The 16597-nt window shown below is 44.3% G+C and overlaps 1 protein-coding gene across 1 annotated transcript in view; it reads left to right on the top strand.

The window, feature by feature from the left end:
- The window catches only part of NTN4 (netrin 4), a 46051-nt gene extending 29820 nt beyond the window's left edge, over positions 1-16231 (top strand). The window contains exons 4-10 of the mRNA XM_032688763.1: positions 276-402; positions 903-1091; positions 7226-7442; positions 8140-8252; positions 9385-9453; positions 11223-11393; positions 14582-16231. Coding sequence (XP_032544654.1) covers positions 276-402; positions 903-1091; positions 7226-7442; positions 8140-8252; positions 9385-9453; positions 11223-11393; positions 14582-14718 — 1023 coding nt within the window. The 3' untranslated portion in view covers positions 14719-16231. The remainder of the gene's footprint in view (positions 1-275; positions 403-902; positions 1092-7225; positions 7443-8139; positions 8253-9384; positions 9454-11222; positions 11394-14581) is intronic.
- Positions 16232-16597: the final 366 nt, after the last annotated feature.

Genomic DNA, 16597 nt, shown 5'->3' with positions numbered 1-16597 from the left:
GGAAACTTCTAAAGATCCTTTTAGATCCCAAAAAGAAAAAAAAAAGTATGATTATACAATACCATGACATGCAGATCCACAAATACTAATCTAATTGAAAGTGTAACTGCAGAATATTTGTCCTTGGCTGCACTGGACATCAAGGCAGACATTATGCTATCCCTCTTTCTTGTGTATGTGATAACATCTAGCTGGCCTGTATGTGGGCATAGCTTGTGCCCTGTAAACTCCTTGGGCTTTTCTGTGGGTGATCCTTGCTCTCTTTTCTGTGCTAGGTCCATGGGAAATGCATGTGCAAGCACAACACAGCAGGGTCCCACTGCCAGCACTGTGCCCCGCTCTACAACGACCAGCCTTGGCAGGCTGCCAACGGCAAAACCGGAGCCCCCAAAGAGTGTCAGTGTAAGTATCTGGTCAGGAACAGTGTCTCCAGAGCCTCTGCCAGAGCAAAATGCTTCCTCCATGTGTGCCTTTCTCCCATGTTTCCAAGAGGCAGCAGATACTGGGGTGGTGGGTAGGTGCTTGCAAAGCACCTCAGTGCATGAAGAGCCAATGCCACGCTTCTGCCCAGCACCCACCGTGTGTTTGTGTGGCAGGAATGGCTCTCTTTGCACTGTTTTTGTCTCCTTGCACTGGCCTGACCATCTATGGCTGTCCTTGTACTGGGAAACCTGTATTGGAAATAAAAGAGTTAAAGAAAATACTTTTTCTTAAATGTCACTTCTAGAGGCTGGGAAGTAGGGATGAAAATTTAATGATACTCCATGCCTACGAGTGAATAACAGGTTCGTAGGTCAAGTCCCCATTCCAAAACATGGCTTGGGCTTTTATGTCTCTCTTCTACAAATCAATATCTTTCACTGCCTTAATGAGTCTTTCTATTCCCTTTGGCTTCATCTCAGCGTGCAAGTGTAACGGGCATGCCGACACTTGTCATTTTGACATGGATGCGTGGCTGGCATCAGGCAATCGCAGCGGCGGTGTCTGTGACAACTGTCAGCACAACACAGAAGGGCAGCACTGCCAGCGCTGCAAGCTGGGCTTCTACCGGGACCTCAGGAAGCCCTTCTCTGCCCCAGATGCCTGCAAACGTAAGTCAGAAACCTTTTACTAGCGAAGTGCTTCTCAAGTGGGAAAGTGTCAAATGAAAGGTGAGATCTTCCTGCCCCTCCTTGGAGCAATCTTCTGGCTTCAGTGAAGGACAGAGAGCTCTTTGAATTCCCTTTGTGATGCTATTTGCAAAAACAGTGTTGATATTTGCAGGGTGAAAGTCTGCAGATGCTGTTGACAAATCTGTCTTGATCTCTGTAGCTTGAGGGCAGAGGAAGAGAGATGATTAATTTACTTTCTCCTATTGCTATTTTTGGAGAGCAAAAGCTGCATCCTGTTTTCATGTTCACTTTGTTTGGTGATTGCTGCAACCTCAGAATCGGGCGCCTCAGCCAAGAGGGGTGCAGCTGACAAATAGCATTGCCCACCAGTTTGTGTTCACAGCAGCAGCAGGTGGGTATGGAGGGACAGACAGGAACAAGTTAACTGATACTTCAGAAAGTGGGACACCAAGGCCACCAGACCAAAGGCAATGACTCAGCCACATGTGAAACGAAATATTTCCCAAACAAAAGTAGCAATCCAAAAGCCACAGGGACCAGTGTGAGCATAGTGACTTACCATGGGGGACTCCGGATCCCCAAATCATGCCAATCACATTACATTGGTCAGCCAAATATGGAATGTAGACATGCTCTCTTCTCTGAGCCTGCTGCCACCCATTGGCTTCACCAAATTTCACCTCACTGACCCAAATCTGAAGGAGAACCTTCGTAAGTGACAGAAAAAAATCTGACACCCTGCCCATGTTATTTGAGGAGACACTGAACACAACTCCTTCCTCCCAAGGAGAAGTACCTGCATTTAAATGAAGAGGAAATCCTTCTGTGGTGGGGAGCTGCACCCCAGGCTGGGAGGGTGTGTGCAGTTTCACCTTGTTCTTCAATGTTGGATGGGGAACAATTGCTTTTGTCCCGCTCCCTCACTGCATATCATCCTCATGAAATTCCCAGGAGCCCACCAGTCTGTCACAGAGGTCTTCCTCCTGTCTACCCTTCACTCATTGCAAGGAGGAGCAGCAACAGGTGAACCACCTGTTTTACAACCCTAGTTCTCTTTAGGAAAACAGAATTGACCACAGTTCTCTATTACTTGTGTAAATAATTACTTCACTGCTGTAGTATGTAAACAATTTTTTTAACAGTGAATTTAATGACTTTTTAAAGTTCCTTTACCTACTTGTGTACATCAAAGTTCCAAGTCTCCTTCTCTGAAACATCAGATACTTTCCCTCCTTAATTATTTCCAGAAGTTAGGCAATGAACTTTGGTTTTGGAGTCTCATTAGCAGAAAAGCAGGTTTAAGTCTTGCATTTAGACTATAAGCAGAGGCTTGATGGTTTTTTCTAACTCAGGGATTCATCCTTGCTGATGAAAAAAAGAACCAATTGGATTAATTGACACCTGGTAGATAATGCAAGACAGAAGACTAAAATTAATTCTATATGGGACTCTCAAGCTCTGAAACATGCTTTTACTGTGGTTCTGGTACCTTTGTTAGGGTTGTAATTCCTGATGGAATTATGTGCCAGCTCCCATCAAGGAAGAACACGCAGTTTTCTGAGGCCATTGAGGCCAAGTGAAGCTTTGGCACTGAGTTGAATGTGATGTTCTGGACACCTAAAAACACCACCCTTCACCTTGGAAGGGATAGGAGTGGCCTCCTGTGTCATCTCATGCAGTCCATTGAGGAGATGGAGTTTCACGAGGGACTCATGGTAGAGTTTTCCAGGTACCAAAATGCCCAGTTCAAAATCTGTGGTTGTTTGGAGGGTCCAAGAGAAAGTCAAATGGCACCTCCTGAGCTGGCCAGCACAGAGCCTCCTTCCTTACAAAGCCAGATGGAAACAAGAGGTCTTGAAACATATCTCTGCAGAACAGCCACAGCTCAAAGGGAAGGCTGCCAACAGTGTGTGTGTGTGCCTGTGCCTGTGTGCAAGTTAAACCATCGCTAACGAAGTCAGGCATTAGATCACATCATTAGCTATATGTTAGCCAAATTCCAGAGTTCTTGATTAAAAAGTTTCTCCAAGTCTTTCTGGGCCAGAGGAAGCTATGGAGATTAGATGATTAATGAGTATTTTTGTTGACATATGCCAGTGCTTGGTTCTCTTGGCTTTCTGCATTAATCTCTGAGTCACTGGTCCATGGCATTCCACTTTCTGCATTTAAAAAAAAAGAAAAACACGTGTGCCCCCATTACCCTTTAATGCAACAATCCAGCCTCTTTATGGATCACTAGGTATCACTTGAACTCTGGTATTTAAAAGCCAAAGATAACATACATTTGACAAAAACTGTAAGATACTCTTGAGTACAGTAAGAAAAAGTCTACATTTATTTGCCTTCTGCATAAAGTACCTCTACTTTGTTGCACCCTTTTTTTCCCTGTATTTATGAATTACAGAGCATAAAGTACTAAAGTATCCGAGGAAGACAACTTTTCCTAGCACAAACTGGGTTCCACAAATGTAGGGATTATCTGAGTTCTTTCTTTTCAGAGAGCCTATTGCTACAAACTCACACACAATTTCTCTCTGGGCTTTTCAAACCCTCACAGATGTACTCCTCCCTGAGACCCCTCCATCTCTTCACTTCTGGTCTCCTGCTGCTGGGAATTCTCCCTGCACCCAGGGACCCAGCATCTTGGGGGAGATGGCAGCTGCAGGGCCGTAGAAAATGACTAATGACTGTTAAATTAAATTATATAAGATCGATTACAGCCTATGCCTGGAACATTTCCAAGGACCATGCCATGGTTTGCAATAACAAGAGACGTGCATGGAGCCCTATTATTCTTTCTGGGAAGGCCATGGCATTGCTTTGACTCAAGGCACCGTTATTGTTCAACCATTGAAAATTTAAAAATACCTAGGTCAAAGTAAATAAAGGAGTTGTTAAACCATAATCTTTAAGGATACTTTAAAGATTCTTGTAGGCAAAGAGCGTATATAATATTTGCTCTGGAGAAGGTGTGTACCTGATAAAATGAGACATTCTGATGTTTAAAACACCAATCTGATGACTCTTTCCCCCCGCCATACCTATCAGTCCTTTTTTTTACATCCTCATGAATTTTTAAGCCTCAGCTACAGTAGAATTGCAGACAATAAAATCGAGTTTTATAATTGCCTTGTTTATTTTTGCTTTTCATATGTAGGTTTTTCAGGGTAAATATTTGTCATTTTGAAAGGTTAGCTGGCAGCTGAAGAAACCACAACAGTATCACCAATCCAGGGTGGAGAAATCCAGCTTTGCTGGCATCTTACTCACTGGTTTTCCCAGTCAACACATGCCATGCCAGGACAGGCAGCTGTTAATTCATATGCGCATGGAAGTCACATGCAAAATACTGCTATGTATACAGAGTGGTAAATCAGCATTTTTAGCAATTCTGCTTACAAATCAAAAAGCAAGCAAAAGATCAAGCTTGTGGAAGGTTTCTTTTGGTCCAAGGCTGGTGCCCGGCCAGCCCTTCTCTCGCGAGAGCTCCCTTGGCTGTGGAAACCCCCAGCCTCCCTGGTGAGGTGGCCACAGCTCATGAGACAGGTACTGTCAGAAGCCTTGCACTGAGTCTTGCACTCTGCACCTGTGTATCCACAATGAAATGCCATTCAGCACTGTCTGTAGCTGCTTTATCTGCTGCTCAGCTGCTCCTCTCACCTTCCTGGACATGGGTCTCCTACAATCTGTGCAGATTGTGTGGAAGGAGGAAAATGGGGTCTAAAACCAACACAGCACAGCTGCCTGTGAGGGAGCACTAGCTCCAGCTTCCAAACATCATATAATCAGTCCTGCAGTCTTTTTCTTCCTGCTCTTGACATAGTATGGAAGCATTCCATCCTGGTTTCATTCATTTCTTTCAAATGGGATACAATGTGCTCTCATTTGAGCTTTAGAGTCTCATTTCTGTGCTCGGTGTGTAGTAATGGGCTTCACTTTATATCTGCATTGCCCAGCATGTTCCCACTGCAGCCCATCACAAACGTTTACCGTGTTGAAAATTTGCCACCCAACCATTCAGGTTAATGTCATTTAGTGTCATCTTGAGCCTCCACCCAAGATGCAAGAGCAAAAAGCTTCAATTTGCTGGCCACCATTGGAAAGCAGATTGGCACCTTGGTGGATCATAGAGGAGCAGCCAGGAAGGATGGGGTCCATGGAGTGGGTATGCAGGCCTGTTAGAAATTACCAACCTTTACAACACATCTCTTTGTGGCTTTTATTAAAAGTATAGCCAACTACATTCTCATTTTTGGTTGCCTTTTTACTTGCCTGTGAGCTTACTGCTCTGTTTTTCATAGCAGCCTTTGTAAATTTAATATTCTTCCTTCACCATGGTGTTGCTACCGATGTTAAATTTTCTATTAGGAAAAGAATTGTGTGAAAGAATTTTTTAAAACATAAAAAGCTCCAATCCCAATAGGGTTGTCTGTAAAACTCAGCTGAAACCCAAACGAAACAGGACCAAGTCTCTCACTGAGCAGTGGGTTTGTCTCCTTGGCTACAGGAGAATAGAAGAGCCTTAAGTGCTTGATATTTCCCCTGAAGGGGCTGAGGAATGCCAGAAATACCCACCACATCTAGTAGGACAAGAGAGCATTTGGCTATATGTATCAGGTGTAAAACACTTCACAGACTTCAGGAGAAAGGTATGCAAGTCTCAGTGAGTGCTGTTGAAAACTATGCTATTAAAGGCACTGGAGTTCACTGCCTGCGGCTAGTTATGCAGTTTGTGGAGAGGCTTTCTAATCTTTTAATTTTATATAATTATATTTGTTTGGGAATGGGAAGAGTGGGGAAAATTTGGGGATTACTTTGGCAAAGATGTTGGAATAGTAGTCACCTCTAAGTTAACTGCCAATATTAATCTATCCTTTAATATTTTGAAACAATACTCCGGGTATGTCAGATTCCTGAAACCACAAAAATGTTGTCAGAGCAAAATTAAATATATGTGTGCAGCAATAAGTATTTTAAGAGAAAGAAAGGCTGTGTTGCCTGCAGTGGCTTTTCTGCTTTATTGCCTTTGCAGCTGCAAAATAAAAAGATTGGTATTAGGATTTAGTGAAAATTTTCCCTCCAGACGAAATTTTCTCAGGAAATACAGTTTTTATGTAAATGAAGTTTTGGGCAACAGTTTTTCAGCAGGGAATTTTTTGCCATAATGCACAAGACTCATCATACTATGGTCTCCTGGTCAGAGAACCAAACCCTGAGGGAAGGAGAGCACAAGTCACCACATTGCCTGCTGGTCTGGCCAGATGGTCAGAGGTTTGGCTTATGCTTTTGATATCTGTATTTCTGGTCTTTGAAAATATTAATATCTCGGGGGGAAAGTAGTTTTGCAAAAGACATAAATTGCATTTATGCAAAAGAAAAATCCTAAGCAGCAGGCAAGGAAAACTTCACACCACCTGTTTTAGGGCATCATAAACCCTGTGTGTCCCAGTACACTTCTAATGTATTGTTCTGCTGCAAGGGGCTGTGGGGGAGGAGGGAGAGCAACTGGCATTTCTGACATGCACCCTGCAAACCCGTGTTCTGGAGTATATGCAAAAGCATATCTCTGAACTTTTAGTGTCCTCATTCTTTTTTTTTAATGTTTTTAAATGATGGCTTTAAAAATCAGACAGAGACAGAGACAGAGGGGTACTTTATGCTCAGCCTCCACTTTAATTAAAATGACTGTTCTGAGGGGCTTTTTTAACCTCCTGGATGCAAGACAGTTGTTATTACTTGAAAAAGCAATTACGCTCTGATTCATTTTTGCAATGAAGCACCCACAGCTGCTTAAATTTCACAGTGAGCCAGGCACATCCACGGGTAGTTGGACTAGAGTCCAGATGCTGTAAGGAAAGTAATAAAGGCCTGTTTGGCAAAACATAACATGACACCAGGGTAGGTTGATTAATTAAAATAGCTCACAGAAGTTAAAATAATACAGATTCCAAAGTGAGACTCTGCGTAGGTTTGTATGGGTGAGGGGGAAAAAAAGCACAGAAACCCCACCAGTGTCCTTAGGCAGAGTAGTTGTTTGTCAGGCATCTCCTGTGCCTTTTCCTGCAGAGCTTGTGCACTCACAGGTGCTCTGTCCCTCACGGTGTCCCCTGCAGCTTGTTCCTGTCACCCCCTGGGATCGGCTGTGCTTCCCCTGGGCCCCCGCACCTTCTGCGACCCCAGCACCGGTGACTGCCCCTGCAAGCCCGGTGTGGCGGGGCCCCGCTGTGACCACTGCCTCCCCGGCTACTGGGGCTTTGGAGCCTATGGCTGCCGCCCCTGTGACTGCGCCCGCAGCTGCGACCCCCACACCGGTGACTGCCACAGCAGCAGGTGAGTTGGAGGGTCTTGCCCCCTCTCCCAGCCTCGCCATACCTCCATGATCTTCCTTCCAGGGAAGGCACTATTTATGCATGGCACGCAGGCTGAAAAATATCCATTATGAAAAATATTTTGGGTTTGGTAGGGTCAAGAACTGGGGATAGAATGGGAGGTGAGGCTGAGATTCACCTGGGTGCCTGGCACACCACGGCAGGGACCAGCGATGTCGGATTTTTTGCTCTCAATGGTGTTGTTAATGTATCAGGTGTTTTGCATAACCTTCACAGTTGTTTCTCTCCACAAGCAAAATATAGGTCTCAGCGATATCTGAGTTAGCGGACACCAAAGGCTTAATATTGTTGCTGTTGTAACTCAGCTTAGGTTGACTGGGTTGGACTTGGAGTCAAGCTCTGACTTTTAGAAGAGAGCAAATTTTAATAATACCCCACACTCCAAATCTTATATGTTGCTTCTTTTTACCACATTGGGGATATTTATGATATATAAATCCCTATAACATATTTTAAACCCAAAATGGATTCATAACCCACTCTGACAACACTCAAACTGTTCACTTTCCAAAACTGCCTCTTGCGTTTAACATCATCGAGACATGCCGTCACACTGTGTGTGGAGGACGGCTTGGTAGTGGCCCTGCTTTCTGCTGGCTCCAGGAGGAAAATTGACCGTCTCCCTTTCCCCTCAGCAGCTCAGATGTGACCTGGCACAACGAAGCACCTCCTTTCCAGGCAGTGCTCAACGAGAGCGAGCCCACCTGGGGCTGGGAGGATGAGCAGGGCTTCTCAGCGCTCCGACACTCCGGTAGGACTGTAGTTTTGCATGTGTTTCACCTGCCCAATTCCTCTCACCATTCTTTTGCACTGGCATGTAGCTAGCACCCTGGCAGTTGCAGGAGGGGATGGACATCCTCCCACTAGCATGTGAGGGAATGTCCTTGTGACCATCTCCTTCCCCTCCAAGAGCCAGAGGAGCCTTACGGCTCATCCCATCTGTGCGAGGACATGCAAAACCGTGAGGCAGATGCTGCATGCCGAATGCCTGCACTTAGCATTGTTGGTAAGGCAAGAATTTGCAGTCCCAGCTCTGATTTTCAAGGCTGAATACCCTCATTTTTTTACTTGACCATCATGTTTTAAAGGTATCTTTATATTCACTAGAACTATTACATGTTGGACAAACCAGCGACTTTATTTAAAGGGTGGAGTTTACCACTTTGCTGGTAGGTAATTAGGAAATTTCTAAATCGAAATTTATTTCCATGATACAGTTGCAGCTTATGATGCAATTTGAAATGGTCTAGCATTTTAGCTTCAGCTGGGGAGGTTATTTACCTCCTGTGTCCCTAGCCTGCAGGAGGTGGGTGCTATGTGAGGTTGGTGCAAGGCAGGTTGTCCCCACAGCGCAGCATCAAGCTGTCCTGCCTTGCAATCACTGCATGCAAGCAGGCAAGCGTCATTTCCTCCATTTTCAGAGAGAGGCATGATAAAATCTCAAAGATACAATAATTGAGTTAATTGAGGGGAAAGCTCCATCATTTGTCTGGGCGACTTCATTTTAAACGTAAATAAGTATATCATGTTATTCTTTGTTCTAAGATCACGGAAGTCATTAATCTGCCTTAACCTCTGCAACATTTCCTTTTAAAATTTTGTCTGGTACATTACGGTGTGGAAAATACCGCATGTTATTTGCATCCCCAGGCAAAATAATAAGGCCTTTGTTTCCCTTCTCTTCTAATTGTAAACAAGGAATAATTGTCCCTGGACTAAGGCTGTATATTCACTTGGGATCTGAAAATAGTTGCAAATTGCTTTTTTTTGCATGGGGCTTGTGGGCCACTTGAGAACCCTCTGACAAGTCCTGGGTCCTGCTTGTGAATGCTCCTCTCTTTTAAGTACAATCCACAGCCATTTGCTTTCTTCTCTTTCCTCAGGTAAATGCGAATGTAAAGAGCAAGTTTTAGGGGATCCCAAGGTCTTCTGTGGGATGAAGTACACCTATGGTGAGTTGTGAGTGAGGGGGCTGTAAAGGCAAGTGCTGCAAGGCAGTGCAAGAGTGCATGTAAAGCGTGAGAGATGCCACTGCATGAACTGTTCCATCCTGGCAAACCCAAGGGCTGCTTAGTCTAAGGGCATGTCTTTGATCTTTCCAAAATATATAGACATCATGGTGCCAAGTCAAGGTGGGTGAAGCATCTTGCTCTGTTCCCCATCTCTCTTGCTGCCGAAATACCCTTGTACCAAAATCATGTGAGGACAAGAGCCAGAATTGTCCCTGGGAGGTTGTCTGGGTCCAAGACAGACTATAAAGCACTGTTACCAAAAACAGATCACTGAAACACTGTCTGCAGACCAGGTGCCTCAATCATAGTCTGGAAATCACCGTGTCTGAATGACACCAAATGTAAGGAGGGATGGTTATCACCACAGAAGGCACTACATGGAGAAAACAATTCAGGCAGCCACTGAGAACTTCCCTCTGTCAACAAAGTTCAGCTGTTGCAATGGGGTAATCTATATTGTCTGTGTGTCTCTTGGATTTAAATGAACGAGAGGAGGAACTTTGTTTCCCAAGACCTCTCTGGTATGTGCCAGCGAACCGTCTCCTTCATACCGTAGCAGAGCAAGGAATGCTCTGTGCAGCACTCCCTTCCTTCAGTATTGTAGGGGTCTCTCACACCTGTTTTATCTCATACCGAAGTTGAGAATGCACAGAGATAACCCACACCTCTGCAGGCTGCGGAGCAACTGACAAAGGGGAGTTCTAGGGGCTGCCAGTTGTTGAAATATTGCCCTGGCTTAGTGATATTAGGAGAAAATCTGATTCTGCTTTACTTTGCTTCCTGGCCACAATAATAACTGTGTTTAGTCTTGCAAAAGATACAAAATAAAAAAAAAGGCACAAAACCCCCAAGTTCATAAATCACACCTAAAGTGCACTCAGGATTCCCTCCCTTTCCTCACTCAACATGCAAAGGTGTCAGCTAAACTGGAGAGACAGATGAAATACAGGGCCAATCACGAGCTCCAGGAGGCCATTCTGTGAGAGGTTGCCCTGAGCTTCCTAATGTGTGGTGCTGAATAAAGCACCACCGTATGGGGATATCTTCCAGCGTTGGCATCAGCATGGTCAGGTGGAGGAACTGAGCCCTGCACCTCCACCACAGGGGCTCAGCAGTAGAATGCCATGTGGTGGGAGTGTGCCTGTGGGTATCTGTGAGCTCAAGGTACTCCATGTTTTGCCCCAGTCTCCACCAACATCTCGTTCTCCTCCACTGTATTTGGATTTGGCAGTTCCGCAAAGTGGGAAGACCAGCACCAGAGTGGAATGACGACAGGTCCTCACACCCCTGCCTGCTGCCTTGGCTGCTCAGGCCAAGGCCAGCAAAGCCTCCAGGTCCATCCCTAAATCCAGCTGATTTCCAAAAGTGCTAAGAAACCCAAAGTTTTTGCTAAGCTCAGGGAGGAAATGGGGCCTTCACAAGCTTTGAAAATCAGGTCATTGCACCTCTCCTGCTGCCCATGTGGCACGTCCACGGGCCATGGCCAAAACAACCGTCAGCATTCCTGCCCTTGGGTATGAGGATGTATGTGTTCTATTGGAAGCTTAACTGATCCCAGGCTCCCCAGCAAAGAGGATCCATTGTAATGAAGCAATTGTCCTCACTGCTTCACCCAGACACCTGCATTAGACCAGGAAAAAAGAAAAAAAAAAAAGAGGGAGAACTGTAAATAATTTGTATATGCCTGTTTTGAATTCCTGGCTTTCCAGTGATCAAAACGAAGATCTTGTCAGCTCATGACAAAGGCTCCCATGCAGAAGTTAATGTGAAGATCAAGAAAGTCTTGAAATCTACAAAGCTGAAGATCCTCCGGGGCAAGAGGACACTCTACCCTGAATCGTGGACTAACAGAGGCTGCACTTGTCCCATCCTCAATCCCGGTAGGTTTTACTCCCTGAGCAGTACATCTCCACCACATTAACACAGATTTCATTCCCACACCTCTGTCACCTCATGCCAGTGAGCTGAGATGGCATCCCAGTGCTGCTTAAAAATTACTGGCTGTTCCATCACTTAGATTCCAACAGCAGTCTTCATCAAATTGGAATTCATAAAGAAAAACTTGTAGCATAGTAACAGTCTTTCAGTTTTACCAGTCTCAGTCTGTTCCCAGATGGAGGGAGGTGCACATCATGCCACAATTGCATGACATATCTTCCAGAGCTAAAGCTAATTTGAATCCATAAAAACACATTTAAATCTAATTTGAGTGATGATATTGTACTGAAGTTCTAATCTAAACTCAAGTAACACTAATTTACATCTACAAAATTTGGAAGATATTCTCTTATGCAGTGACATGAGAGCTCCACAATTTTTTCTCATCTTCTTTCACTGAAGTGAGTATATCCAGTGGGGGCTGAACAGTGTGTGCAGACTCCGGTATGGACAAGGACATGCAGATTCATGTTTTTCTTCCAGAGAGCAAAACTAAGCTCCAGCTGATACAGCTTTCTTTACAACTCCAAGATAAATCAACAGTTACCAACTAATTCAGGTAAAGGATTTTCTTTCCATAAGGTGCATACACCACTTGGAAATCAGCGATCGAAGCACCGACTTCAGTACTGAGACATCTCTTATGTGTGCAGCACTAGAAACTTCTTTTCAGGGTAAAGGGCTGTCTGTGAAGCTGGATCATGCAGAAAGGTTACTCACTGATGAGGTGTTTGCAGTCCTCTTTCATCTCCACTGGAGTGACTGTCTAGTTTTAAAGGCATGCTGCCAAGATAGCGCACCTGTAACTATGAAGTCTCGTCAGGTGCAAAGGTTGGATGAATCAGCAGCATTAGGCAAGGTTCTGCTATTTAAGTGCAATAAGGCTTTGGATATTGCTAGAACACCATAAATCCATAATCAAATAGCTATAGCTGTTTTATTTTTCTACATGCAATGGAAACACAAGACAGCCCAGATGCAGCTGCCTTAATATGAACCTGGAGAAATGCTGTGGAAGCTGTCTGAAACCAAGCTTGCAGGGCAGCCCCACACCTAACACCCAGCTTTGCCACTCCACTAACTTTAGAGGAGCTTCACTGATTTTCCCCAACAGATGAAAAGACAGCAGTAATGACAGAATCAAGATCTCTTAGACAGCAGGAGAAGGGTGGATATGCAACTGTCTTTAGGGATAATTCAGGTGTGTGACACATCAGGTGTTACTCCCTTGTTACTCCCTTGACAGCTGTCATGATTTACACTGCAAAGCTTGGTATAGTATTGAAATGCAGCCGCTGGTCCTGTGAGTATAAATTAATCTCAGCCTTCACGTTGAAAAGAAGCCGTGAAGTTCAGTGCTAATAGGAAACTTGAAAACATAAATTGAGTGCATCTTTAAGATTCAATAATTTCAAAGGGAAAAAAAAAGATCCCAGGTATCTTTTAATAACTCGGTATTTTCTTTAGCTACCACAGTAATTTCTGAGTGGTTGGCAATGCAATATTAGCAGATTTAACCCTCTATCAGAGTAAGAGCTTATGACCTCCAGATGAATAAACCAACAATAGCTGGATGAAAAGTCAAGCTGATATTAAACAATTCTCTGACATATAACTATAGTGGAAATCACATCTCCCAAAAACATAAAGGAGACCAAAGATAAACATAAAAGTAGACAGATGTGGTTTTATATCTTCGTGGGCTGTTTTCAGATGATAAACATGCTTAAGTTCCTACAAGGTGAGTCTCTTCACCACCCTTGCACACCTTCCCCTCCACACACACCCACAGAGGCAGGTTGGACACTGAGCTGAAAGGTTTAAAGGTCTCAGCTGTTTGCAAGGGAAAAGGAGACCTTCCCCTCCTTGGCTCTGCCAAGCACAGACACAGATAGGCAGAGAGTTGCCTGCCATTTGACTCATTTTAATTTTACTCTTCTGTAGCACCAGGTTGCAAATCTATAAAGCCCTACAACAATCAGCAACCATGGCAATATTTGCTTGCTCTCTGAGTGTGAATACCACATTTCTCTCTCAAGGGAGGTAAATTTAGGAGCCCTTGAAAAGAGATGTCTTATAACAGCTAGATTGACATGGCCAAAACTAATGTCTTGCAAAGGGTGATGCTGCCATACACATATCCTGTGTTTACTTGGCAGAAGAGAGGATGTGTGTGCCCAAAAACTCAGATGAAGTAGATAACAAATTGTACTGAATTAAAGCAAAACATCCTTGACTTTTAACTAGGAGGCACTCACCCTTTATTCTGAACTGCAGAATGAAAACTCGAGAAAACACGAGCAGACTCCCTGCCAGGACGGAGCGGGATGACTGAGAGCACATAGGGAGACCCATCTCCCCATGCTAGTTCATACTGCCACATTATGCTCCCTAGACTGGGGTAAGAAGGATTTGGTACAGAAGAAGTCTAATGCTGGCTGCACCCTAAGTGTACTGCAGCAGAACGCTGACCCTGGCAGGGAGCTTCTCCTGCCATGGAAGGGATTATCCTCCTTGTTATCCCCATTTATGCCACATTTGCAGCTCATTAGGCTGTTTGGATATGCAGCAGTGTTTATTTAGCTAATTTAAGTCAAAGTCTTTGCTCTGTCCCTCTGCTTAGCAGTTATTACCTGATTCCAGGTGCTCTATGAGTCATGCCCTGAAAGTTAAGCGCAGACCTGGATGCCTGGGGCGAGCAGCAGGGTTCTGTTGGGGCACACTCCAGCCCTTTCTGGCTGCTTCTGGACACCACATAAGGCTTCATCAAACCCTCCTGTCATATCTCTAAAACATCTGGCAGAAGCAGAAATTAACAGGTCTTTTCAGTGTGATTGCCACCCCTTCAGGTTCTTCTAGGGTGCTTGTGCCAGCAAATCTAGTGTTGCCTCTCATTGGGGTCTGCTGTGCCTTTGCCTCCATCTCACTGACAGATAGCCACAAGGGTCATTTTTCCAAAGTTACTGATAGAACTATAGATATACAGATATATATGAGAAACAATATGTATATACATTTCTTTGTATAAGTGCTTTTTTACATGGGACTAGATATCCAGGCTGACTTTGCAGTTCAATAGGCCTCTTAAGCATAGTACTGTGCGGTCCTTGACAGCTTTGCTGCTTTGCAGGCTTGGAGTATCTCGTGGCAGGACATGAGGACGTCCGAACAGGCAGACTCATCGTCAACATGAAAAGTTTTGTCCATCAGTGGAAGTCGGCTCTTGGAAGAAAGGTCTTGGAGATTTTGAAAAGAGACTGCAACTAGATGTGTGCAACAGTCTAGGGCATTTCTTTATGCACAAAATGCAACACCCTTCACAGAGAGAAGACCTCTAGGATGAAAACTGGAATGTAAGAAAATAGTGCCAAAATGTATAGTGAGGCATTCAGAGTTGTAGGCGCTGTCTAATTTAACCCTTTCTAGCCAATGTTCATTCACTTGCCTGTAGCTTCCTTGTCAGGGGCTCACCTGAGCCCAACTCATCATTATGTTGAGAGAAATGGAAGGGCAGATGCTTGTCTTGCTCCAGTGCAATGTTGGAGTAACTCCTATGAAGCCACTGATCACCCAAGACTAAATTGCCACCCTGGAAGAGCTACAGATGAGAAGTAAAACACCACTGCCAGTGCCCACCAGTGTGGATCTTGAGTGACTTCCAGAGGCTTCCAGAGAATGCTGTGGGGAAGGCGATGGCCACAGCGGCAGACAGGCACTGGCAGCAGCATGGCAATGATGACCACTCTTTAGAAACACCCCCTTACAGGTTAGGACATGGCACTTGTCAAAGAGAATTGGATGCCACTTGCTTTTAACCTCTTCGCCCTGCTGAAGGTTTCAGGGGCTAAATTTTCTGCTGATGCTGTTGAGGATAGAGTTGCTGCACTGGATTGAATCCCTCTGCCTTGGCACAAGTGTGACGTAGGGCAGAGGCCAGCTCTCGGCCCACTGCCTGGCTGCAGAGAAGAGCCAGCTCCAGAGGGTGCAGCATCTCTGAGCTTTTGTCCTTGAAGTGTTAAAAAATGAACCTAGCCCTAGTGTAAATATTTCATTGTATAAAGCACTTTACTACCTGCCACTTCACAGTGCAGGAAGTCTAATTGTATTGGGGAAAGAAGAGTTTGAAGGTAGCGTGTGAAAAAGTCCCTGAAACAGAAGCACTCCTGAAGACCCCTCTCAGTTGGATGGTGGTATAAAGGGAACGGCCAGCCTGGCACTGGCCACTCAGAATATCTGAGGATGCAATCTGAAAGATAAAGTATTTGCACTGAAGTCTCAGCTTCAGACCAGCACTTGGACCCCGTGGGCAGGACTCCAGCAAGACTTTGTAAACAGTGTGAGAAGAAGAGACTTTGAGATAAAAATGCAATTGCCAGAGGAGTAAAACTCTGATTGCAGGGAAAGGATTGGATGCAGAGAATGGAAAGGACTTGCATTCACATATCACAACCCAGCGATTCATGGTGGGCCTGGATTTTATTTTATTTTTATGTTAGTATTTAAAACCGAACATTTTATTTGTTTTCTTCTGTGTTATTGTTTGCAATATATATGGCCATTATACTTCCTCATTAACAGCAGTATGAAATATAGCACAGTTTACTGCAGTTTTCAGCACTAAAATATATCCTTTCTGTAAAGCATCTTTAAATCACGTTGCAAAGTGTATTTTGTTCGTGAGTGTGAGGGGAAAGAAAAGGAAGGCATACAACACCAGAAAAGTCACAAGTCTACCAATCCACTTTATGTGTGTATTTTTCTTTCAAGGTCCTGTGGACTCACAAAAAAAATGATACTATTTTCTTAATTTGTTTTTATATCTCATGTATGTAATAAATATAAAATGATCTAAGTATCTTCTCCTGTTACTGCTTATGCCACTGGCAGTGAGGTCTTCATGCTTGTACTAAAGAGCACAACAGAAATAGGACTGTGTGAAGAAAAGTCACTGTGGGGGATATTTTCCTCTCTGGAGGTGGGTAATAATCAGCATGTGGTAAAAAGCCAAGCAGCATGAATGGCTCACAAAAATCCTATTTCATCTCTTATTTTTGGAGGTTTATAAGCTCTTCTCATAAGAACGGGAATTGTGCCTAAATACTTTCAAAGCTGGCCAGATCCTTGCCTCACACAGGCTTGATGGCTG

The sequence above is a fragment of the Chiroxiphia lanceolata genome, chromosome 5 (assembly GCF_009829145.1).
Source record: "Chiroxiphia lanceolata isolate bChiLan1 chromosome 5, bChiLan1.pri, whole genome shotgun sequence".
Lineage (NCBI taxonomy): Eukaryota > Metazoa > Chordata > Aves > Passeriformes > Pipridae > Chiroxiphia > Chiroxiphia lanceolata.
Note: the sequence above shows the minus strand (reverse complement) of the source record. Positions and strands in the feature narration are given on the sequence as shown.